At 48.7% G+C, this 26,548-nt stretch overlaps 1 protein-coding gene across 2 annotated transcripts in view; it reads left to right on the plus strand.

The window, feature by feature from the left end:
• The first annotated feature begins 13,651 nt into the window (after window positions 1-13,651).
• The window catches only part of TNN (tenascin N), a 55,316-nt gene continuing 42,419 nt past the window's right edge, over window positions 13,652-26,548 (plus strand). For both annotated transcript variants that reach the window (XM_078441325.2, XM_078441326.2), the window contains exons 1-5: window positions 13,652-14,213; window positions 15,725-16,099; window positions 16,613-16,876; window positions 20,231-20,416; window positions 21,642-21,731. In XM_078441325.2, coding sequence (XP_078297451.2) covers window positions 13,808-14,213; window positions 15,725-16,099; window positions 16,613-16,876; window positions 20,231-20,416; window positions 21,642-21,731 — 1,321 coding nt within the window. In that variant the 5' untranslated portion in view covers window positions 13,652-13,807. The remainder of the gene's footprint in view (window positions 14,214-15,724; window positions 16,100-16,612; window positions 16,877-20,230; window positions 20,417-21,641; window positions 21,732-26,548) is intronic.

Consider the following 26,548-nt stretch of genomic DNA (forward strand, 5'->3'; position numbering starts at 1 on the left):
TGTTTCCATATATTTTAAAATTTCTTCTTTAGTTGACTGGTTGACCCATTCATTCTTTAGTACAGTGTTCTTTAACCTCCATGGATTTGGAGGTTTTCCAAACTTTTTCCTGTGGTTGATTTCAAGTTTCATAGCATTGTGATCTGAAAGTGTGTGTGGTATGATTTCAATTCTTTTATATTTACTGAGGGCTGTTTTGTGGCCCAGTATGTGATTTATCTTGGAGAATGTTCCATGTGCACTTGAGAAGAATGTATATTTATGCTGCTTCAGGATGAAAAGCTCTAAATATATGTCAAGTCCATCTGGTCCAGTGTACCATTCAGGGCCATTGTTTATTGATTTTCTGTCTAGATGATCTGTCCATTGTTGTAAGTGGAGTATTAAAGTCCTCTGCAATTACCACATTCTTACCAGTAAGATTGCTTATGTTTATAATTGTTTTATATATTTGGGTGCTTCCGAATTCAGTGCATAGAAATTTATAATTGTTAGCTCTTCTTGATGGATAGACCCTGTAATTATGGTGTAATGTCCTTCTTCATCTCTTGTTACAGCCTTTAGTTTAAAATCTAGTTTGTCTGACATAAGTATGGCTACTCCAGCTTTCTTTTGACTTCCAGTAACATGATAGATTGTTCTCTATCCCTTTACTTTCAATATGAAGGTGTCCTCAGGTCTAAAATGAGTCTCTTGTAGACAGCAAATAGATGGGTCTTGTTTTTTTTATCCATTCTGATACCCTATGTCTTTTTATTGGTGCATTTAGTCCATTTACATTCAGTGTTATTATTGAAAGATATGGGTTTAGCCTCATTGTGTTATCTGTAGGTTTCATGCTTGTAGTGATGTCTCTGGTCCTTTTTGGTCCTTGCAACATTTCACTCACAGAGTCCCCCTTAGGATCTCTTGTAGGGCTGGTTTAGTGGTGATGAAGTCCTTCAGTAGTTGTTTGTTTGGGAAAACATTTATCTCTCCTTCTATTCTGAATGACAGGCTTGCTGGATAAAGGATTCTTGGTTGCATATTTTTCCTGTTCATCACATTGAAAATTTCCTGCCACTCCTTTCTGGCCTGCCAAGTTTCAGTAGATAGGTTGCTACTATCCATATGTATCTACCCTTGTATGTTAAGCCCTGTTTTTCCCAACTGCTTTCAGAATTCTCTCTTTATCTTTGTATTTTTCCAGTTTCACTATGGTATGTTGTGCAGAAGATCGATTAAGTTACGTCTGAAGGGAGTTCTCTGTGCCTCCTGGATTTCAATGTCTGCTTCCTTCTCCAGATTGGGGAGGTTCTCAGCTATGATTTGTTCACATATACCTTCAGCCCCTTTCTCTCTCTTCTTCTTCTGGAACTCCTACGATATGGATATTATTCCGTTTCATTGATTCACTTAGTTCTCTAATTCTCTCCTCGTGATCCAGAATTTTTTTTATATCTCTTTTTCTCAGCTTCCTCTTTTTCCATAATTTTCTCTTCTATTTCACTTATCCCTCTACCTCTTCAGTCCTCAATGTGACTGCTTCTAGTTTATTTTTCATCCAATTTATAGAATTTTTAATTCATCATTATTTTTTAGTTCCTTGATCTCTGCAGCAATAGATTCTGCTGTCTTCTATGCTTTTTTCAAGCCCAGCAATTAATCTTATGATGATTATTCTACATTATTTTTCAGTTATATTGTTTATATCTGTTTTGATCAATTCTTTAGCTGTCATTTCTTCCTGGAATTTCTTTTGAGGAGAATTCTTCTGTTTCATCATTTTGCCTAGTTTTCTGTCCCTTATGTGTTTTAAAAGCTTGTTATGTGCCCTAAACCTGCAAGCACTACTGTATTAAAGAGGGGCCATTCACTGTCCAGGGCCTGGCCCTTCAGGAGGTGTTTTTTGGGGAGTGTTATTTGCTCTCTCTTGTGACTTTGGTTAATTTATCTCCCTACTCCTAGTGATGTTTTGGACCCTCCACCAGCTGTGCTTTGATTTGTTTGTTGAAGTAGCCCTGGAAAGGAAAACAAACAACCAAAAAACAAACAGAAAACAAAAACATGCAAACACACAGACAAATAAAACAAAAACAAAAAACCAGAACACCAGCTACAAGTAAACAACAGGGTGGAAACATTGCTGATGGAAGAGGCCTATCCCATACAAAGAGAGAAATGACAGGGGCGGGGGAAAAAGAAAAAATAAAAATCGACCAGGCAGAGAAACTATACGACTTAATCCAGAGACAGAGAAGGGAAAATAAAGAAGGAGGAGGGGAAAAAGAAAAGAAGATAAAGTTGTCCAGACAGAGAAACTATATGGCTTAATTAATCCAGAGAGAGAGAAAGTAAGGAAAATAAAGAAGGAGGTGTAGAACAGGTATCAGGAGTATGGATTAAATATGTCTGCTTAAACAAACCAACAACCAGAGTAACTAGACTAGAGGAGGGAAGAGATAAGAAGGAGAAAAGGAAGAATATATCTACATAATTAGAACTGTCCGAGAATTAAATCAGGCAATGCAGCAGTGCAGGTCTGGAGGAAGGGCTGTCTGGTTGTCTATCCTGTTCTAGTAGATACGCAGTTACCAGGTGTGCAGGGGTGTGGTTTGGTGCAGGCAGGTCCCACCTCCACTGTGCGCCCTGTTGACTGTTCCCTGAAGCCTCACCTCGGTGGTGATGGGGAGAAAAATGGCGACACCCCAGTCTCTCCTCCACGGACTGGTGTCCCAAGCTACTCTGTTCGAGCTGTGCTCACTGTGCCACGGTGCAAACGAGGCACTTTGTCTCGCTCCCCTGACTCTGGTGCCTGGTGCTGGGCTGGGATTCAAATTCTCCCTCCGCGCACCGGTACTGGGGGAGTGACTCCCCGTGCCATCCGATATGTGGTCCCTGGCTGGCAGGTGCAGGCAGGCTTTGTCCTGTCCCACAGCACTCCAGGGAGGGGATCGCTCTCTCCCACTCTGGACTGCGCCCCTGACCTAGCCACTGAGCCCGGGGCTGGCTCCCCTCCTCCCCAGGTGTACAATCTGGGCAGCCGGCCCCAGTCTGGAGAAAGCCCGGCAGTTGGATATTGGATCTTTCTCTGTTCCAGTTCATGGTTTTTCTCTTATCCAGATACAGTCCTATGCTTCCCCAGCCTCTTTCTCTTCCCTTTGTCTCTCCGCAGAAAGGGATCCCTCCCCTCCATTTGTTTTCTCTCCTCCAGTTCACAATCACACACCTATGGCCCACCAGGTTGTCCAGGTGGGTCCTTGGAAGCGACTCTCTTTGCTTCCTGGACTCTTGGGGTTCAAAGTCCTTTGGTTTCAACACCGCTTTGTTTGAGAGATGAGGGAACTTCGGATCCCCCCACTTCTCTGCCATGTGGGCCCCTCCCCGAATTTCTTTACATGTACGAGCTCCTTTAATCCTTACCGTAACCACATTATTCTTCTAGAGATGAGTAACCTGAGGCACGGCGAGGTTAGGTCAAAGGTCACTTGCAAGTAGCAGACACAAACTTCAGATACAGCAATCTGGCTCTGGATGCACCTTCATGCTTCTGGGGCAACTCCTCCACCCCCCATCTCTTCGGTCCTTCTTCCCTTCCAACAACATTCAATGCCTACATTGCTAAGTTGAAGCATATGGACTCCTTCCAGTGCATTATAGTTCTGCACTCTGGAACCTACTTCGGGCAGGGCAGAGGTGGGGTGGAGGGCAGAAGGAACACTGAGTGTCAGCAGTGACCCATTGGAATAATTCTGTTTCATGGAAAGAATTAAGGTCTGTCCGTCCGATGGCAAAAAAGGAAGGGCAGCACCAAAGGGCGCCCACGGTGCTTTCCTGGTGATGGGGCTCTCCTGTGACTTGTGTATAGGAGGCTCTGGGAAGGGGTGGGACAGGGGGGCATTGGAGTAGAATGCCCTAGATCTGCTATTCTTGCTCTCGGTGTCCTCAGAGCCCTGCCACTCAGAGCTGCAAACTGATGGCGGGAGGAGGCTAGAGGTTGGCAGAGGGATTTGTCCCTGAGGGTCTCTGCTCATTTCTTCCTATGCCAAGGGTCTTCTCCTATTTTAAAAAATGGTAGGCAATTAAGTCCCATGTTGCTTGAAACAGAAAAAAAAGAGAGACTTTAGAAAATCTCTTGCAAATCCAAAGAGCCAGCTCCTGGCCAGGAGACATGCAAACTCTTTTAATAACCTTTTTCTGGATCTACTTAAATGGAAACAGTCACCAGTATTTTTAGCTGCTGTGTAACGGATGTAAAAAAGAAGGGGGAAATGTGTACGTTTTTTCTTCCCTAGTTAGAATAAGAAGGAATTGCTCATTATCTCTTAACCGAGTCACTGCCGGGAAGACAGGGAAACACCCAGGAGTCCCCATTGGCTCCTCCTCTGGCCTGGATGGGATTTAAATCCAGGGAGGGAAGCTGAGGAGGGGAGAGAAGGAGGGACAGAGAAGCACCAAGCTCTGCAGCCCGAGGGGCCCAGTCCCTGGGGGAAGTGTTGGAAGTGGTGCCCAGCCGCCTCTGAGGTAAGAGGTCCTGAGGGCTTTACCTGTGAGCGGGAGGGTGATGGCCAGCTGGGCATGAGCTCCTGAGCTGAAAATCCTAGGCAATGTCATTGCCTAAACCTAATTAGGAAATATTTGCCAGGACCCAAGTAACGTGTCCTTAGTCAGCAGTATACTGGATACCCGACGGGGACTGAGTACAATCACCTTCCTACCTGGCCACTTGCAGTCTGTGTTGTAGGGGAATTTCTGCCTGGAGTAACAAATTTTTACATACGATATTTCCTTTAAGTTTTTCGTGGCCTCCTCATCTCTTGTTTCTTTGCGGGCTTTTTTTTTTTTTTCTTTATTACAATGTCAAAGCCTTCATTGTTTGGTAAGTTGTCTTACATCTCACTTTTTAATAAAATCCTGAAACAAAGCTTTCATTTTCGATGTGATCAGGAAACTGTCCTAACATTCCCCTTTTTTTGAAATTTGGATATGCCAAATAAGATGATGTTTGCAAATGCACTTAAGAGCTTTGAAGTTTTTCAAACATTTAATTTTATAGGTTTTATTCCTTATTTGTATTTATTTCTTATTTTATAGGTTTTATTTCTTATTTATAACTTTCCCCCAAATTCCCATGCCATGACCCTTGAAATGCCTTGAGAACACCCATATTAAAGCATTTCAAGAAACTATGTGCTGGACTAGTTCTCGGGGTCTTTTTATTTATGTACCTATTTATTTTTGTGGTCAGGAGAGACGTGAGGAAATGGAGAAGGAATGAGTGAGAACAGTCACCTAAAAACACAAAACTGGAGTTGCTGACATGAGCATTTAAAAAAGAACAAATCCTAACATAAAAATAACAAAGTAGGTTAGCCACAGTGCCTAATGCCCATAGGCTCCTCCAGGAGCCAGAGTAGCACTGAGGTAGCAGGTGACACGTGCTTAGCCACGGCCATAGACAGGTGGCTGCCGAAGCACAGGATCTGCATGGGAAGAATTGGTGTTTTTTGGCATTTAGATGTTTGTTGGAGACTCAGAGTCAAGGTGATAATGCTGGGAGACAATCTCCGGAAGAAACAGAAAGTATTAACATCAGTTACCATTTTTTTTCCTAGGGGTACTCCCCTGCTCTCCCAAACCAGACATTCTTTCATGCAACTTTGAATCCTGCTGTGTCCCCAAATTTGTGGCTGCAGCTGACTGCTAAAGGAGGGAAAATTACACAGGATGACTTCAGATCGTCTTGTGGCTTCTGGTTTCTATTCCAGCACCGTTCTGTGGTTTGAAATATAGGGTAGACTGAGGTCTGCTCCTGAGAAGGGGCCTGTAGAAATCATGCCCAGATCCAGTGGAAACTCTTGTCCATCCACCACTCATTCCAGAGCCTTGGCTCCTATAGGATCTGGATACAGATATGAGATCATGGTTTAGGCTCTGTAGCAGCATCTAGGGCCACCAGTCAGCAAGCTGGTGATGCTAAGATCTCAAGCCTGATCCCCGAATAGGCTTTGCAGGGTCTCACCACAGTAGACTTGCTGTTAACGTCAACCAGCCACTGTCTGAATAAGTGCTGTTGGTCTCAAGGAGAGACCCAGAGCGTACAGATGGAACTCACCCTCTTTGGAAGAAGGCTGGAACTTTAAAATTATTTCCATCTGTGGAAAACCACACGTTAAACCAAAGATAGGAAAAACAATATTTTCATCATACGCCTCTCTTCATTATCATTCAGCTGAAACAGAGTTTGTCATGTGAAGCCCCCTACACCTGTGTGTCTAACGTGATGCTTAGGCATTCTGAAGACTGGGTGTATGGTTGGATGTGGGGGAGGCAGGTCTCCGAATTTATGCCCTTGTGCCCATTTTATCTTCTTACTATGCACGAGCCTGTGCATTCCAGTGAAAGTAAAAGGAAGGGCTTTATATGAGGAAGGAATTCATTCCCATGGTGTCAACGGACATCTTTGCCTTTGCCTGATGCTCAGAAAAAGCTTTAGAAGAGCTTAGCACAGAGCCTGGCACATCATAAGAGCTTAGAAAGTGGTAACTGCCATTGTCACCAGCCATTTGAGCTCCCGTAAGGTAGACTAATATTCGGTTGATGGAATAAAACAACCACAGAAGCTTGTGACCACCTGTGAAAAGGTGATTGAATGTTGAAGCTGAATCAGAGACACCGTGTGTCAGCTTTTCTAGCTTGTGGTGTATGGGAAGATTTGGTGGAAAGAGCTCTTCAGGAAAAGAGGTCTTGTGTGGCAGTGAGAGTCATCTACAAGGACTTCTTGGGCACTCGCTGGTTGTGGTCCACTGACCCGGAGGAGTGGGCGCACCTAATAATGCCTGAAATGCCACCATATTAAGCCTTATCCCATGAAACCAATTTTTCATTCTCACCCACACTTGGTGTCTTCTATCCTGTATAGAATACCTCTGCAGAGGGTTCAGGGTCACAGGGCCTCGAAATAAGTGTTCACATGTATTTGGTTTGTCTGTAGTATGACCTAGCTGAAAGAGTACTGTCTTGTGCATCTCACATGCTCACATTACTAAAAGAGAAAAAGATCCAGAGGTGAAATCGGTAGGCTGAGGACGAGTTGAGCCAGGTACCCAAGAACTTGCTCTCCTGGACTGAGTACTGGGTCAGAAGACCTTGGGGTCACCCAAGGTCCAGGTTGTAGATCACTGGCAGAATATGCCCAAGAGAGTTTGGGGAAGGAGTAACAAATGCCAGGTGACATTTGTGACATCAGTGTATCCCTAGCCACCATCTCTTTCACTTTCCTTCATGGTTCAATGATGTCCACCCTGTCATTTGGGGACAGAATATCTTTTTAAGTGACTCTACTGGAAATGGATGATACGATTTTTCTAAAACCCAAAGCAGTGCTCTCATTTGCTTGTGGTTAATTGTAAAAGCAGGATGAGGTAATAAGGGAACCAAAGAAAGCCCTGAATTTAAGTAGAAAGATCTGTAATGGTGGCTAGAAATTGGCTGCCACTCTCTTCGTTGTAAGTCGTATATTTTATTTCCGACCAGGATGTGTGTGCTTCTTTGGAGAAAATGAGGTAACATGGAGACCATCAGCCTTAGGATAGGAGAGGACCATCTGGGACTGAGGGTCCATCCTTCTCCTCTGGCCAAGCCTTGGTTGACATCTGCCCCTACAGACAGAAGTCTTGGTCTGCTTTGTGTTTCTTGGGAAGGAAGTTCTCCAGAATTTCATGAGAAGTGATCATGATTTAACCTCCTTGCGGGGGGGAAAACGAATTGTTCTTCTAGGAGATCATCCTTGGCACTGCTCAGAGGGAGTGCAGGCATAGGATTTAGTTACTGGGCAGTTCATTTTGAAATGAGCACCTGGTAAGCCCTGAGTCTCGTCTCATCTCTTCTCTTCTCTTCTCTTCTCTTCTCTTCTCTCTTTTCTTTCTTTTTTCTTTCTTTCTTTCTCTTTCTTTCTTTTTTTCTTTCTTCTTTTCTTTCTTTCTTTCTCTCTTTCTTTCTCTTTCTTTCTCTTTCTTTCTTTCTCTTTCTTTCTCTTTCTTTCTTTCTTTCTTTCTTTCTTTCTTTCTTTCTTTCTTTCTTTCATAAGAACCCCTCTCTTAAATATGATAGGCAAGAGGACATTGGTTTATTTTTCACATTTGGTATTCTTCTCACTGGATTTTTTTGAGGGGCGGGCAGTACATATAGCAGAAAGATGAAGAACATAGGGAGAGTGGACAGACCTGGTGTTTGATCTCAGCTCTGCTGCTTATTAGCTCTGTGCCCTTGGGCAAGCTAGTTAACCTCTCTGAACATGTGTTACAAAGAATGGTATCAACTGACTCCCAGGATTTTGAGGACTAAGTGAGAATAATATTTATAAAGTACTTGGCAGTCACCACCGTCTAATAAACCCGTACACAAAAAACCTAGGGGCGGATTACTACTTGATACACAAAATATTACCTTCGTCAGGATTGTGCTGAAAATACAGAGGGAATCAACACATTCATGGTCACTACCATGCCCGAGATTTACAAGGATATCCGGCTGAGGAACTCACATATAGATTTTGGAGCTATCTGTGTTTGGTTGGAAATTGGAAGTCACAAGGGTGGATGTGGCCATCAAGAGAGAATGAATAGAGCACAGATGTAGAGCCCTGTGACATCAGTGTGTCTTTCAGGGCAGAACCAGGACTGTCCATCCAGCTGATGGTAGCAGCACACTCCTTAAAGAGCCTTTCTCGAAAAAGCAATGCCAGGCAGCATTTGTCTTGAGTCTTAATATGTCTCTGCCTGCCACTTCCCCACACCCCTCCCACCCCTTCTGCAGCCAGAATTAAAGACGAGATTGGAGTCAATGAGACTGATTCTTGTGGACACCTGGTTTCCCGTGGTTTCCTGCAGGCACATTCCACGCATGTAAACCCCCTTTATCTCAGACATTCCTACAGCATTTACCAAATGATTCCTTAACAGAAAAATCATCCCCATTCGGAAACTTATCCTGCATTTTCCTTGGTGACATTTGCTGCCCTGTCCGCCCCCTCCCCACTCTGACGGAGCTCTGTCTGTGGTCGGCTGTGCATGCTAGCAGCCTTGGTGAGGTCATCCCTTCCTTCTGCTCTTACACAAGGCAAGTCTCTCCTGCCACGTGCTGGAAGGAAAGACAGCAGGCTTCTCCTCTCGCTCATTACACTTGACAGAAGTGCTAGGTCGCAGATCCCTCCCTCCCATCTTCTTTCCAACAATCACCCTGCCCAGGGAAATCTGAGCTCAACTGGGGGAATCCAAGAGGCTGCAATTAGCGAGGACATCTTGTTACAAGCGACAGGCGGCAGAAGGACGGGCGACACGGAGGGCTCATACAAGGGCTTCTGGGGTTTCTCATATTCCAGGCTTCCCAAAACAAACACAGTGAGACTGGGCTTTGCACAGCCTTGCTGCGGTTTATGGCAAGAGTCTGTAGCTGTTTTGCATTCGTGCAGGACTTCTTCAAAAACCCATCTGCGCTCCATTTGCGTCTCAGAAAATAGTGAGCCACGGGGTGGGGGAGGGGTTTGGATGGCAGGAGTGGGCAGAGAAGTCTCAGTCTGCTTTTCTAGCTCCACTGTTGCCTGGGAAGGGGATCTGGGACAGCGAAAACTCCATTCAAAGAAGTTGCTTTGAGATCAATGTGTGTGGTTATTGGGGGTGACAGAGGTGCTCAGGGCTTAAGCTCAGTTAGTGGACACTGTGTAGACCGGTTTGAATCTGCAGCCTTGCACTTCTGCTGCATAATCAAGGGCACATTGCTTGATGTCCCTGAGCCTCGGTCCCCATTTCGGGGAGTGAACACACAGCTATGCGTGTAACTGTGCTACCATTGGGTTGAACTTCTGAAGATAGCAATTGTGAAATATCGTATCTTTTTTGAGTTTTTGCTTATTGAGAGAGAGAGAGAGAGTGAGTGAGCAAGCACGAGCAGGGGAGGGGCAGAGAGAGAGGGAGAGACAGAAAGAATCCCAGCAGGCGCTGTGCTGCCAGTGCAGAGCCCAATGTGGGGCTCGAACTCACAAACTGAGAGATCTCGATCTGAACCGAAACCAAGAATCTGACGCTTAACTGAGCCACCCAGGCACCCCTTGAAATATTATTATTTTTATCCAATACCTGCCTTCCGACTTGCTCTCCTGGCCCTCCTCACCGCCCCCCCCCCCACCCCATCCTCTGATAAAAATCTCAAGCAGATTCCAGAGCTTTTCTGGTTACTTTTGGTATTGGAAGAAAACCCTTTTGTGAAGGGCAGGTCCGTCCAATATGAGAGCTTCGATCTCCTATCCAGGCCACATGTTTTCTTTTCACCCAGCTTGGGCCTGAGTCCACAGACACACCAGGGGGCAGGTGGTGAGCCTGGTGGCTTCCTTCCTCCACTGCCTCCCCCAGCTTGCTGGGCTGTTTCTGGCTTCTCCAGGTCACCAGCAGGGAGGGGAGTCAGAGAGAAGGGAAAAGGGATTTTCACCTAGAGCCATCGTAGCTCCTTCCCATGCCCTTGTGGCAGCTGCTCCCAGTGCTGGCTCCATTAGCTCCCTCTTGTGCGACTCTGTCCTGGGTTTTTTAGACAATCTTCATTCTACCTCCTGGGAACCTCCTCCTGTGGTTTGTCCGCTGGGGAAGCATACTCCTGCTGAGCCAGGGGGCTGCCCCTCAGCTCTGACCCCATAGTAAGTTGCATAGATTTACACAGGACTATGACCTACGGCAGGACTTAACAAAGTCTTGTCTCCCCAAAGTCTGGGGTGCAGGTCTCTCCCACCGTAGCTTCCCTCCAATCTCTGCTATGCAGGCTGTTCTAGGCAACCCCCCACCTCTGAATTCCTCTGGGCAAGGGGCAGGCGCTGGTCTTTTTGCCCTCTACCTCCTATTCAGACCAACCTGCCTGCAGAAGAGCTCCAATAGAATGTCTCTCTTTAAAATGTGTGGGCACTGGGGTGTCTGGGTGGCTCAGCTGGTAAAGCATCTGACTTCTGCTAAGATCATGATCTCACGGTTTGTGAGTTTGAGCCCCGTGCCGGGCTCTGTGCTGACAGCTCAGAGCCTGGAGCCTGCTTCGGATTCTGTGTCTCCTGCTCTCTCTGCCCCTCACCCGTGCACACCCTCTCTCTCTCTCAAAAATAAACATAAAAAATTTAAAAAAATATGTGGGCACTTACCACCCACTGTCAAAATCCCACGCCAACAAGAAATGTCCCACTGACCATTATGTCTGCAGGGTGTTGAGTCCAGTTCCTGGGACACAGTAAGTGCTCAGAAAAGGTGAGCTACGATGATTATGATTAGCAATAACGCATGCTTTGGATTATAGGAAGAGCCAAGAAGGAGTGAGGGGGGCTAAGGGGTGATATGAAGAAGAACTCTCCTTTGGGGCTGCTCTGTTTAGTTCAGAGTGGTGGCACGTCCCTTGGGCCCAACACACAGGGTGTCAGGCCAAAGGAGGGAATTGCATAGGGAAGGTACATCCTGAGCTCACGTGTTATTAGTGTCAGAATGTTGATAGAGCAAGTGCAGGCTTGCAATCAGATGGACCTCGTGTTGAATCCCGACTGGGCCACTTACTAGTTGGACACCCCCCGGTAAGTGACTTTGCCTTTCACATCTGGCTCCTCACCCAAGGTAGGCAGACTGGCCCTGACCTTATTTAGCAGCTGTGGAGTTTAATTATGAGGATTAATGCACCTGGCCAATGCCTGGCACAAAGCAGCAACGTGACAAATAACATATAGTATTCTTGTAATGTTTTTATTGTCACTTCTAATAATAATGCTGCCAGGGACCTTCATCCTCCACTTCTTCATACTAAATAAATGAGGACTCTTAGAAAAGATGACTCATACAAAGTATGAGAATTTGGCTCAACGAGGCTTTCTTCCTTTTCTGACCAACAGAGTTACCTGCCCAGGTCAACTCTTTGGATGGTTGACTCTGACTACTGATAGGGAAAAGAGGCAGGATCAGATGAGGGCCTGTGGGGGGCTTCCGGAGGCTCGCGACGTTCTAGGTCTTAAGCTGGGTGGTGGTTCCCTGGCTGTTGCCTTTGTAACAATTCACTAAAAATGACACCATTTTTGTTGCATGCTCTTTTCAGGATAGATATCACCCTTCACGATAGAAAAGATGAGAAAGAAAAGGAAGTCATACTCAGTAGTTGATTAAAACCCAAACCTCATTTATTGAGCACTTACCGTGTGCTTGGCATGGCGCGAAGCGCTCTCCACATACGATGCGGGAAGCAGGTGTTATCATTCCCACTTTACCAGAGGATGATGGGTAACAGGAGGATAAGGAGCCTTCGCGAGGCTACACACCTAGGACCTGATTTGTTTTTCCAGCACATTGTCACTGCCTCTGATAATGGGGAGGGAGAGCCTGGGCTTGACTGGGACATCACCTCCAGGAAAGGACAAGGCTTCCTGACTTCAGTCTCGGTACAAACGCTTACGAGTCGTGAGTTGGTCACAGAAGCCCATTGGCCAGAGGCAGCCCTGCAGCTCAGTTTCTAGCAAAGGGGGGCCGTGACATCCCAGCTGAGAGGTGTTCTGGTGAGTGAGTGCCCCTGAGCGAATGTGAAGCACTGGCTAGGTCTCCTGTGTCTGTCCAGCCTCGGTCTGATAGTGGTCAAGAACGTGCCATCCTGGATAGGAGCTGGAGACAGGGGTCCTTCTGCACACTCATGGAGGAAGGCTCACACCTCCTGGGGGCCAAACTAGAGGCGAAACCTAATTGCCTGCTCCTGCCAGGGTGGCCTGGCCTGACTGACAAATCAGGCCACTGAGCATGGATTTGAGGGTGACTGAACCCCTTGGCTTGGGTGGCTCTTTGCTCCTGCCTTGGGAGGGCTCCGGGAGGGACCAGCCTTGGGTCCTGTCCTTAAGAGGCTGACAGCCTCATGGGGAGACAAACTGCATACAAGAGTAACTGTAACACTAGACCGTGAAGAGACTCACAGAGGAGCCAATACATTTCTCCGAATGCTCAGCAGGAGAGCTAGTAGTTTCCAGCTGGAGTGAGATGGGGGTGGGGGCATGAGAGAAGGCTTCATGGAAGAATTATTTGTATTAAAAGCTCTCATCTTTTGCTGGCTCGCAGGCAGAGGTGGTGAGCAGGACCCTGGCCTGGGGTCTGAGGACAGGCTCTGCCCTTCCTAGCTGTGGCACCTGGGACAACTTGCTCAGTCCCTTGAGCCTTGGTTTCCTCACGTGTGCAAAGCAGCATGACAAAGTGGGGATGAGCATGGTCTCTGGATTCAAATTCGGCCATCTTGGCTGTTTGCCTGTGGGCAAGTCACTTTAGAGAGCTGAGTCTCAGTTTCTGTATCTGCAAAATGGGGTAGTAATAGTATATTCCGCGAAGCATTGTTGTGAGGCTCGAATAAGGTAATCAACGCAGAACATTTAGGACAGCGCCTGGCACACAGCATGCTCTCTAGGTGCGGCTGTTCTGTAGGTGGTGTTAATGGGGAGGGTATTACTCGGTGTGTGGTTTAGATCGGGGATGGGGAGATCAAAGCCTGGTCGCAATTGTTTTCCTTGTCACCATTCATCAGGTGAGTATTGAATTAGAGGTGAAGAGGAGGGTCTCCCAGGGAGTGAACGGTGTAAGCAAAGACAGGAAGCAGGAGAAAGAACACAAAATTTAGTTTGGATCCTCAGGAGATATAGGATGTAGTTCTGCTGGGTTCTCAGCTTCCTGTGGACTCTTCAAATCCACTATGAAGGTCAATTTCCACCAGCAAATCTTCATGGCTTTCGTTTGCATCTTTTCTGGATACAGGTCTCCGAGAGGATCTGCTCCCTGTCTCCCCAAGGATGGGTCTCTGGGGGATGTTCTGCTTCCCCCTGGGGCTCCTCTTTGGCTCTGTGCTTTTGGTGGCCTCAGCCCCGGCCACCCTCGAGCCTCAGGGCTGCAGGGACAAGGAGCCACAGGTTACTGTCAGCCACACCTACAAGATTGATGTGCCCAAGTCCGCTCTGGTCCAGGTCGAGACTGACCCCCAGCCCCTTAGTGACGATGGGGCCTCACTCCTGGCCTCAGGGGAGGCCGAGGAACAGAACATCATCTTCAGGCACAACATCCGCCTGCAGACGCCACAGAAGGACTGTGAGCTGGCAGGCAGCGTCCAAGCCCTCCTGGCCCGAGTGAAGAAGCTGGAGGAAGAGATGGCAGAGGTGAAGGAGCGGTGTGATGTTCAGCGCTGCTGCCGAGGAGTTGCCGGTGAGCTTTTACCATCTGGTATTCATTCAACAAACAACTAACGGGCGCCTTCCACATGCCAGGTGTCCTGTGGGAGTTTGGTGTGCTCCCACCTCCCTCTGGGTTTTCTAAGGGTGGGGTGGGGGTCTCATCTTCGACACTAGCTCCAGGAAGCATCTGCGAGCCTCAGTAGAGAGGGACCAGCAACTCTTTGTAGAAAAAATCTTTAACGTTTATTCATTTCTGAGAGATAGAGTGTGAGCGGGGGAGGGGCAGAGAGAGAGGGAGACCCAGCATCCGAAGCAGGCTCCAGGCTCCGAGCTGCCAGCACAGAGCCCGACGAGGGGCTTGAACCCACGAACTGTGAGATTATGACCCGAGCCAAAGTCGCTCCCTTAACCAACTGAGCTACCCAGGTGCTGAGGGACCGGCAACCCTGAAAGGGAGTCTGGACTCCTGAGTTTACACTTCTGGGTGCTGTTTGACCTGTGGATCCAATCTCTACTGGAAGGGGAAGCAGTGGGAAAGACAGGAAGGACAGTCAGCCTTGGAGCTAGACAGGACTGGGTACAGATGGGTTTCGCTGCTTTTTAGTTGTGTGACTCTGGGTCAGTTCCTGAAGTTTTCTACACTGCCCAGTTAGGAAAACTCTATCCACTAGTCTAGTTCTGAGGACTCTAGATGCCGTACATAAGTTCCCTGGCCCATAGCTGATAATTACGAAAGCTGATCCGAGTATCCAGTGGTATGCTGGCGTACCTGTTCAGGCTGGAGGAAGTGCTACCATTGAGAGCGCCTCCTGTGTACCAGACACAGAACTAGGCACCAGGGACACTGCCGTGAATGAAACAGCACGGGATTGCCGCCGAGGAGCCTGCACGTCCAAAGTTTCTAGGAAGGAGAGAGGGTGTTCTGAGAAGCAGGAGCCGGGCTGTTGAAGGGCCAGGGCCTCCAACTGCCTCTTGCTGCCTGGGGTCAGAGAGGGGAGCCTGGGTGATCCCTTCTCCTGCCCCTCACCCCCCTAGTGAGACGCGGCCGGTTTGTAGCTTCTGGAGGCCCCCTTTGCCAGGATTCAGTTTGGGCTCATCTCCCAAGGACCCGGCCTTGCTAGGTCCAGCAACCTCCAGCCAAGACAAGACGAGCTTCTGCGCTGGCGCGAGGACGCCCAGGCTGGGGATGTGAACGCGCCCCCATTCTTAAACGTCCTAAGGTCCTAAGTAATTACTGCCGTTTAGAGCAGAGGGAACCCGAATTCACCTGAGCACTTGGATGAGAAGGGGAGGGGAAGGGGACTTCCCGTGGCTTTGGGGCATAAAAGGAGGGCACAGTTTGTGAATGTCACAGGTCAGAGTCCGGCCGGTCGGGGGGGAGAGGGGGCGGAAAGGGCGGACCCCAGTCTTCTGCAGGGGCCCTGCCCTCCTTCAAAGACAGTGCCCAGGGCCCACCAGCCCGCTCTTACCGGAGCTCCAGGGAAGGGAGAGGCCCGCTCGCCAGCCCGCACCCCCTCCAGCCTACCTTCCTCTCGCCTGCAGGTGCCAAAGGCCACTGCAGCGGCCACGGGACCTTCTCCCCCGAGACCTGCGGCTGCCGCTGCGAGCAGGGCTGGGAGGGCGCCGCATGCGAGCGGCCCGCCTGCCCCGGGGCGTGCAGCGGCCACGGGCGCTGCGTGGACGGCCGCTGCGAGTGCGACGTGCCCTACGTGGGCGTCGACTGCGCCTACCCCGCCTGCCCCGAGAACTGCAGCGGCCACGGCGTGTGCGTGCGCGGCGCGTGCCGGTGCCACGAGGACTTCACGTCGGAGGACTGCAGCGAGCGCCGCTGCCCCGGCGACTGCAGCGGCCACGGCTTCTGCGACACGGGCGAGTGTTACTGCGAGGAGGGCTTCAGCGGACCGGACTGCGCCCAGGGTGAGAGCGCCGACGCCCGACTCTCTCCTTTCCCTGCTGGGGGCGGGCACCCTCAGACCCTGTTACACTTGGTGCTCGTGGGGGGGGGGGGGGGGGGGCTCGGCGTCCAGCCCACGCACGCCAGAGCCCCCAGAGGGCTTATTAAACACAGATTGCTGGCTCGGCCTGCGTGTCTGATTTGGCGGGCCTGGGGTGGGGCCGTGGGGTGGGCATTCATTAATAAGTTCTAGGTTGCGAGACCACTGATCTTATGTGATCTGATGGTGCTCTGTGTGTGTGTCTGTGTGTGTCTGCTGATGACCGGATCAGGGTGAACTCCCCCTCACGTAACTTCCGGCGGGTGTGTGGGGAGGGGTGTCCAGAGGGGTGCTCAGCACGGCTTCTTTGTGCTCTCATACCTGCCACCACGGTGTTAAGTGTATAGTAGTTGCTTAGTGAATACACACTGGCTATGCATCTCCCCTCCCCTTGCTTGCTTCACCCTCTGCACACCTGTTCCTGTTCTACATACAGTGGTGGCCCCCCAGGGCCTGCAGCTGCTCAAGAGCACAGAGGATTCCCTGCTGGTGAGCTGGGAGCCGGCCAGCGAGGTGGACCACTACCTCCTCAGCTACTACCCCCTGGGAGAGGAGCTCTCTGGGAAGCAGATCCAAGTGCCGAAGGAGCAGCACAGCTATGAGATCCTTGGTTTGCTGCCTGGCACCAAGTACATGGTTACCCTGCGCAACATGAAGAAGGAGGTTTCCAGCCGCCCACAGCATCTGCTTGCCACCACAGGTGAGGAAGCGGCCAGGTTTCCCAGGAAAGGCCCCATTTTAAATGCTTTCTTCCATCGTCCCTGCAAATACCCTTCAACTACTCAGAACATTGCCCTGATTTGGGGTTGAAAGTAGCTGCTGCAATCCTAGTTTCTGGAGAAAAATCTCAGTTCTTGCTCCCCTCTTTCTGCTCCTCCAAGTCAGTGATAGAGCCTGCTGGGTTGGGGCTCAAGGGCACTTCTCTGCCCCCCCTGAGAATAGTAAGGTCTGATTGCCCTGCACCACACACAAGCAGCCAAGGAGCACATCTGCACACCCAAGCCCTCGTTGAGCCTTTGAAGCCATTCAGCAAGTTCAAGCTGGGATGGGTGAAGATTTGCTGAAGCCCCCTGCATCAGATTTATCTTAGCAGGAAAGATAGAGAACAAACAGTGTAATTGAAGACAGCTAGCGAAGAGGCTTGGGTAGGATTTGGCTGGCGAAACACCATAGGCCTGGCATCAGTGGGGACCGCCTCATTCTGAAGGGTCAGGGATGGAGGTTGGTACTGGAACCCAAAAAGAGCTGTGGGAGAGGGCTGCCTGAGGAGGTGCTTTGGGTAGAGATGCAGGCAGTCCACCTGGAGGGAAGGAGAAGGAAGGGAGGGAGGAAAGGGGAGGAGAACAGTTGCCTGAACTCTCTATCCTGCCCTCTGATCTCCTGGTGACTCACTGGCTGAACTTAACTAGAATCCAGAGAGCAAGAGAATCTGACTAACACAATTCATAGAGGTCATAATCTGGGAGACAGGAGCATAGAGGATGGATCTGGAGGGACAGAGGTTCCAGCACACCACCTAATGTTACCACAGTGTTTGGAAGGACAGACATCACTGCTTACTATTTAGAATTTCTTGTTTTCTTGTGAAAGTTCTTAGATCTTCAAGGACTTGGAGAAACCTATTATTTGAGTGAGTCTGATCCATATATGCACTCATCATGTTTTACTGAACATCTACTATGTACCAGGCATAGTGTTTTGGATGCTAATAAAAATCATCTGCCTCCACCCTTTGCTAAACTCCTGGGGAAAGATCCAGGAAGACCTGGATGGATGGGGTTTGGGGCACATGTCTCTGCAGAAACATTTCAGTTGCCTATCCTGTTTGGCGGTGGAGATAGGGATGGCTCTATGTTGGAAAAGGCCATGAAGGACCTGTCCTCCTGGGAGCACAATTTGCAATTGCTTTTGTCACCCCCCTCCAGCCATAGACCCCTTGGAACACTTCTGGAGTTGAGCAGGTTGGGTTTATTGACTGTTGGGGGTGGGACAGCTCACTGCAGCGGCTGTGAGCATCTCTGTAAGAGCTTTAGAAAGGACTGGGATACAATTGGGACTTGAATTTAGGTGATTTGGGGGAAGTCAAAGCCAGCAGGGGTTTGTTTTGGCTTGCATGCTGTAGGGAAGGGGAGTTAATTCTATGGTAACTTAGTGAACCTTATCTAGAAAGAACAGACTAGAGGGAGGCTAAAGCCATCATCAATAAAGAAAGGGTAGTCACTCATATCAGGAGAGAGAATATTTAGTCGTTTTTGTGGTTTGGACCATTGTTCACATTTTTGTCTGTGTTCAGACACGATCACAGAATGGTCCTGTTTTGTCTTAATCTGTCATGGCCACACAGTGGCTTGTCTGATGTTGATGTTCTGTGCAACCATTTATGTTCAATGGGAGCACACCCAAGCCAACCCAGTGAGAACCAGGCCAGCCCCCCACTGTTGGGCTGCTTTTCTCTTTCTCCCGTTTTTGTCTGTGGCTGCCTCCGCCTTCAGACAGGCCAGTGCCCCAAGCTTCCCAATGAAGAGGAGAGACATCTGTTCTGAAAGTCTTAGTAACCCCTCTTGGCTGCTGCTCTAGGGACTTGTAAAATCTTGTAACTGCGAAGCTTGTCTTTCTGTCTAATCTGATTCATGTTAAACCCATTCTTATTTGCTCCTCAGGGGAGCCTCAGTCCGAGAGATACTTATCCCCAAAATAATCTTGAATATTTTCATTAAGTCTCCGCTTTTTCATTTGTGAGCTGAGTAGGACCCTTCTGTGATTCTTGAGTCACTTCCATTACTCACGTCTTGACCTGTTCCCTCAAGGAATTCCCACCTTCGAAGGAAGAGCCTGGAGGCTGGCAGGTAGAAGCTAGTAGGTGGGAAGAAATTCTTCAGAGAAAAGGTTCTGTGAGCTTCTTTGTTCATAACAGTGAAACAGGAACATTCAGAGCTGAGGGACCTTGAGAACACCATGTTCACCCCCTTCCTGATGCACAGATTCTCTGTCCCATGTCCTCGACAAGTGGTCAGTAGGCCTAGGTGGGAGCACCGCCAAGGTGGTGAAGGTGGGCATGTGACCGAGAAGAAGGGCAAGGCTGGGGAGTCTAGGGGCTTGTCTTCCCTGTTCCAGACTTCAGGTCAGACCACATCCAGCTGGGATACGGCCTTTGGAATGCAAAGTGCTCCCAGAGAATGGGTCCCCTCCCCAGCCACCACTCAAAAGTTCTTCCCTTGGAGCCACACCAGGAATCCATTCTTTTGTATTCATCATTATAATTCCATTGTTTTCTTAGGGGAGGGGGGAAACATTGAGCCATTAATACTTGCTGTGAACAAATGGGCCCAATAACTCTCCTTTGCAGGCTGGACAGGTTGGGCAGCTGAGGGCGCCAGGTCTAAACTGTGGTAGAAAGTGCAAGAAGGATCCTCAGAGGGACCAAGTTAAAGTTCACCAAACTACTATATAGTTTGGCTTAGCGTTAGTCCTCATAGGAGAATCTGAGAGGTGAGGAAGGAGCTATAATTTGGGAGACAGAGGACGAGAAAATTTTAAAATTTCAAACGCGTTTCCCACACTTTACATGGGAGGGCCTGAGCGCCTCATGCTGGGGTGCAGTCTTTGAGGGACCCTTCTGTGATTCTTGAGTCACTTCTGCTAAAGGGGGTGTTTCATTCAGAGCAGTCTGCCCCCAGGGCCTGGTGGTTTGGATGACTGGTTGGATCCGGGATCTGGAGGTTCTGGAGGTTTGGATGGCTGGTTGGAGAGGTGTGGCCCAGGACTTGGCCCACAGCAGCTTTGGCAGGGGGGCAGCCTGGCATCTGATGGGAAGGGATGGGAGACAGGAGGCTTTCCCAGAAGATAGTCTTCCCTCCATGGATAATGTGAGGACCAATAGTTTATTTGCTACTTTGGTAGTCTTGAGACACCTGTTAAGGACTGTGTCCTGGGCTGAAGCACGTTCTCAACGTGTCAAGAAAGGGCACTGACCTGGTAGCCAATGGCCTGTTACAGACCTGCTGGACCTCTGCTCTTCACTGCTTTCTCCTGCCTTCCTTGACCCCTGTCCTAGATCCGGCTGTGCTTGGCACCGCGTGGGTGACAGAGGAGACTGAGAGCTCCCTGGATGTGGAGTGGGAGAACCCCCCGACCGAGGTGGACTACTACAAGCTTCAGTATGGCCCTCTGACAGGGCAGGAGGTGGCTGAGGTCACCGTGCCCAGGAGTGGTGACCCCAAGAGCCGATATGACATCACTGGTAAGAGCCAACCCTGGGCATGTGAGATGTTCGCCATGGATGCCAAGGTGGGGACAGTGTGCACAGAGGGTCCTGGGGTGCTAGGAATCACTTGAACTCTGACCCTGGAAACTACGAGATGTGAGCCCATTCTGTAGGCCTGCAGACTGTGCTTCAGCATCCCAGAGCTGACTGGAATCTCAGAGCACCTGGTCAACAGATCATAGGCCCGATGTGCTCTTGAAAACTGCCTGTGTCTCAGGGTGGATATAGTGGCACAGATGTTCCTTTTGGAAGAGCTGTGTGTGTGTGTGTGTGTGTGTGAGAGAGAGAGAGAGAGAGAGAGAGAGAGAGAGAGAATGAGAGAGAGAGACTGGGTTGTTTGGCATGTTGCATGGGGAGTCATACTGGGAGGCCTGGGTGGGGATGTCCTGTCCCAACTGACCAAGTGAATCTGCTGAGTGTTGAAAATCTGGTGGTTGCTAAGGAAATGGGACCTGCAGGGCTGGATCATGTTTTGTGGCTCCTGAAGCTTATAGAATTCTCAGGGCTCTCTTTAGGGAAAATAACACACAATCATGAATACCCGTGTGAATACCCTTGGAAGTGGCTTATGCAGGGGAGGGGGCCCCGAGGCTTCTTAGCGCTGTGGTTCAGTTCTCCTCCGGGGCCTCCTTCTGCTGTCCGCTCTGTGAGTTGCATCTTGAAAGGACATCTTTGAGGTTCCCAGCATTTGTAGAGCGGAGAACAGTGGGTGTGTATCACACGTGCCACTATTTGTCTGCACTTTGCCCCAGTCTGGATATCGGTGCCGGTGCCGTGAACAACAGTCATTCAGATTTGCTGCTACAGAGAAATAACAAGCAACAACAACAGCAAAAGGCAGAGTAAAGAAGAAAATAATGGAATACAATGAGGCTAATTAGAAAAGAAACTTTTGAGGGAAAAGGATTGCTGGGGGCAGAAAAACACTCGGGCTGTAAATGAAACTGGGAGATCTGTGCTTGGTGGCCCAAGGAAGGAGCTCCATCAGGCCCTCATCCGCTCTGACCCCCTGCTCCCCCATAAGCCTTTCGACGACGCCTCGTATCCCACTGGTCCTGCCGCCCTTTCTCTGCCTTAGATTAGCCTTCAGGTGAGGAGCATAGCCCCTCAGCTCCCTCACAAGAGAGACCCTGGGGGAGAGCAGGGCTGGGGGCGAGGTTCTGGAGCCGGAACTCATCGCGCACTGGCTGCTTGTTTGCAGGTCTACAGCCCGGAACAGAGTATAGGATCACTGTCATCCCCATGAAAGGAGAACTGGAGGGCAAGCCGATTCTCCTGAACGGCCGCACAGGTAGGAGCTATTTGGAGGCACTGTGAACATTTCTCAGGTTTTCTTCCTGATGTTTTTCTTGGCTGACTCCTCCCCAGATAAAAACCCTGGGATGTAGAGAGAGTCTCTTTGTGTACTGACATCTATTTTGTGGGGCAGGGGAAGGGAAGTAAACACTTCTATTTGAAATGTTTCTTACTGTTGAAAATCTCCCCCAGGATCTTGGAGTCCAGGGGAAAGGCCATTTCTGACGCCTTTCTGCTTATTTCATTAGCTTTAATCACTGGGTTATTTTATTCATTATCTTGGACTTAGACACACGACTCCGTATTACTGAAGAAAGTTGTTCTAAATTTTTTTTCTTGTCATTCCTGTGTTTTTTCCTGATGATCACACTCACGCACTCTGCTTTAAAATGTCGAAAGAAGGGCGCCTGGGTGGCTCAGTCGGTTAAGCGTCCGACTTCGGCTCAGGTCATGACCTCGCAGTTTGTGGGTTCAAGCCCTTCATCGGGCTCTGAGCCTGGATCCTGCTTCGGATTCTGTGTCTCCCTCTCTCTCTGTCCCTCCCCTGCTCTCTCTCTCTCTCTCTCTCAAAAATAAGCATTAAAAAATATTTTTAAAAATGTCAAAAGATGTTAAAGGCCCTCACATGGGAGTAGTGGTATATTTAGCATCTGTGGATCGAGATAACAGATAATGACAAACGTTATAAATCAGTAACATTTGACACTAAGTTTGTGATTTATTAATCATAAAAGAATTTGCAATCCTTGTAGTCATACATGCAAGATAGTCCACGTAATTTTCAGTTTTTAGCTGATGCTTGAGTCCATATGAAATGGTGCGTTTCCTGCAAAGCTGTGGTTCTGCCAGCCCACGTTGGGAACCGGTGAGCTGGAGTCTAATGCCACTTGGGGAAGGCTGATCCTTGAAGCTGGCCAAGAAGGGATTTTTGAATTCTGAGACTTCCCTGAAAAGTGTTTTAGTTCTTTTCAGTGCAGTCCTGGCAGGAGCTGGTCGGGCTGGTGAGATGGTGCAAGAATTGAGTTCGCTATTTCGGTTGCCTAACAGATTGCATATCAGTAGTGTGAAAGTTCTAGTCGGCCAGTTGTGAAGGAGAAGATAGAACCTAATTTATGAACTACACAGTACAGACTGTGGAGCTGGCCCGAATGGTGGACTCGTGGAAAACTTGTAGGGGCTGGGAAATGGCAAGGAGGTCCTTGTTTCCAGGGGCTTTCTCATCAGCTCTGAATTACTTGAGAGCCCACGATGCATCAGGCATTATACTAACAATTACTTCTGGAAAATTGTCTCATTTAGTTCTCCCTGTAGCCATGTGGTAGGTCCTATTATTGTTTCTAAGTCACATATGAAAAACCACAAGAACTGAGAAGCTAAGTGTAGGATCGCCCAGCCAAGAAATGACAGAGCTGGGATTTGAACCCAGGATGGGTTCCTCTTGGGTGGACACAAAACTAAAGGGCATCCCACTTTCACCTTTTCACCCATTGTTTCTGGCTAATCCTTATACTTTTTACCTCCTAACTAGAAAACTTTCTGTGACTCCTCATTGCCTTAGGATAATGCAGAAACCCTTCTATCTTGGCCTCAAGGGACCCAACCAAACTGGGTCGTTGTTCTTACCACTTCTGAACGGGAAGCCTTCTTGCTGCTGGACTGTTCTTGGGGTTTCTTAACACAGAAAGCTTATCTCTACATCATGATGGGTTTGTTCATGTAGTTACCCCAGCCTAGGAAGCCCTCCACGGTTATCTCTAGCTATCCATTAATTCAGTGGGGAATTCAATTAATACAAGCCATCAGTTGATTCAACAAACACGAATTGCAGAGTAGAGCTGGGCACTAGAGACGTGGTCCCTTTAGATACTTCCACAGCTGGAAAGTCCTGGTCCTTGCCCTTCAGGGACTCATAGCAATAAGATCACTCATCCTTCCAGACCCAGCTCCAACCTTAGCCTCTCCACTGAGGCCTTGTAGGACCACATTAAATAGCAGCCATTTTTGCCTCTGAGTTTTTGGAGCATTTAATCACACATGGCCTTGAACTGATGGTTAACCTTTCAAGTATATTATCCCAACTAGAATGTGAACACTCAAGAAGTGTTTTTATTGTCAATTACATTCTAAACGCAGGATGGGATATTTTATTGGATAGCAAATAAATGTGTGTCATGTGCCCTATGAACATAAAAAAAAAAAAAGAGGCAATAATGTCTGAGATCAGGAAACACTCTCAAACCTGGCTAGACTGTTCATTAATTTAAGGGGAAAAAAATGTTTTGCATTTCATGAGCTAGAAGAAGACCCTGGAATGTAAGAACAGCATAGCCGTGCGCAGGGAGGAAATGACACAGTTCAGGTATTTTTCATTTAACAAGTCACTCGGTGGAACTAATCCACAAAAGGGAAGGGGTCAATTGAAAATCCTCACCCTGTTAAGACACTCGGAGTGCACTGAAGCGTCTCCCACAAAGGCCAGGCTTCAGGAGCAGGTCAACTTCAGAGTAGCAGACACCAGCCAGGCCAGCATCTTCAGCGGCGAGTGTCCCTGACTTCTCTGCCGGACCCTCCACAGCCACCTCACGTCACATGACAAGACGAGCAGGCCACTAACTGGGAGGCGATGCTGTCCCTTTGTCCTCAGTTTCTCCATCTGTCAAATGAAAGGTTAGACTAAATAAGTTTAAAGTCCCTCTTTTTCACATCATTATGAGTCTTAATAACTTCTCCGATGCATGCGTTTTGCAATGGTGGGTACGGAACAAAGGACTGCTTGCTTTGTTGTAATTTCACAAGCTGCCACGCGCAGTGGAACATACAGCCTGGCATATTCACGTGTTAACAGTTTTCTTCGAACTTTTCCCTTTGATGATGCTATGAAATAACAATTTTGCTTCACTGAGGATCTTGTTCACTTTTCACTGCTTTCCAAACACACTGCTCTGTTTGAAATGGCCCAGCCCTAAAACTTGCCTTCTTAAATTCCTTCATGTTTCAAGATGAACTCTTGCCAACATTCAGAGCTCCTGCCTCACACAGCCACCCATGCACACCCGGTGGCTGAAAAATAATGATTTTTGTCATTTGAGTACCCACTGTTATTCTAGGTGCTGCAGGGCTTGATAAACATTACCTTTAGTCCTTATAATAGCATTGTAAACGTTATTATTCCCATTTTACAGGCGAGAAAATGGAAGACTACAGAATTTAGGAGAGTCAGGGTGAACCAGTGAATGGCATTTGAACTTAGGTTTGCTTGAGGTCAAATCACCACCTTTCCAGAAGCAAAGCTAGAGGAGAGCAGGAAAAGGAATTCATCTGTGGCACATTCTCTACAAGTAATGCTTGTGGAATAATTTTATTGCCACAGTGAAGGCAGTAGGGGAGGCTTGAGAAAACAAGATCCTGGGACGCATGGCCACGATAGTCGGGAGGAAAGCCTCACCTTCCAGGAACTCACTATCAAACTAGGGGCGTAGGCCCTTTCCCCCATCTTTGCCCCCAAGCTCATATGCCCATAGATTTTAGATTCTGGCAGTGCCATTTTCCACTATGCCAAAGGGATGATTCAGAAGTAGCCATTGTGAATGGAAAAAGCTGTTCCTAATGCCTGTGGCCATGGGCTGGGCAGGGACACATGAGGTTGGTGTTCCAGCACAGACTGAGGACAGCCATGTCCTACCCAAACCGGTGGTGAATCTCATTATAAAGTGGAATAAACTTTCCTGCTGTGCCTAGAGCTCTTAATTAGCTGCTTCTGTATACTTAGTTTTGTAGATTAGATCTTCTGGAGTGGGGCTCCTCTTTATTCTAACACATGCAACTTAAAAGTCTGTCTACCAAGTCTTGTCTTAAATCTCTCTGACCTTGCACGACCCTGAGAAAGGTCCCATCAGGGCTGCTAGCATCCAGTAGGTGGGCAGGGAGTTGGGGGCTGGGTGGGAGAGCCAGTCTCCTCACTGAGGCTCCCACCATGACTCATCTATGACTCAGCCAGCGTCTGCAGCTGCTGGAGGACTTTGTTCCATGAAAAAACTGCTTATGATCCTCACATCCCTTCTTGGCAGAGAGGGAGGCTTTGGTACTGCTAAGCTGGAGCCGGAGTGTGGCCTCCCATCGGGGTCCCAACACCAGGGCTGTCCTCCTGCTTCTGTGTCGTGGCATCTGGTTCCCATCCTTAGATTTATCATATAGAGGAGCAGCCCCATGAAGCCCCTCCTTCTGACTCAGGGTGTTGTTAGGGGATCGAGAGAAAGGGCAGAGTCCTGAGTTCGAGGCTGGCCAGTCTTCTTAGCTGGCTTCATGACCTTGGAGAAGTCACATCTCCTCTCTGGGCTACATCTCTGACCCTGGCACGGGAGGATTCTGCTTTTCTTTCCCACCTTCGTACTCTTCACAGTCAAGATGCGTTTCCTGGCTCTTCTCCACTCCTTGAGTGCCCCGGGACTGTTGAGGGAACCAGATGCACCAGGCTGGTTACACTCACATGGGCATGGTGGCTCTTGAGAGGGCTACGCACAAGGCAGCCCTGACCCCCCAAAGCATAGGCCTGTGTCCTGGGTCCCGCATCTCTGGGGCCAAACACTGGTCTGGGGCAGGGAGGGGTGGTGGGAGGCACTGCTGGGACCTTGAGTTGTGCAGATGTGGGTCACTTTGGAGAGGATGAGGACCAGGGACTTTAAGAGGCAGGACTGTCAGGGTGTCCTAGCTCTTTTCCCCCGTCCTCACTTTCCATTCTAAATGTCCCCATTCCTGAGTCAGTGCTAATGCCCGTTGCCGTGGGCTGGAGCAGGGACATGTGAGGTTGGTGTT

This window comes from Panthera onca, chromosome F1 (genome assembly GCF_046562875.1).
Source record: "Panthera onca isolate mPanOnc1 chromosome F1, mPanOnc1 haplotype 2, whole genome shotgun sequence".
Classification (NCBI taxonomy): domain Eukaryota; kingdom Metazoa; phylum Chordata; class Mammalia; order Carnivora; family Felidae; genus Panthera; species Panthera onca.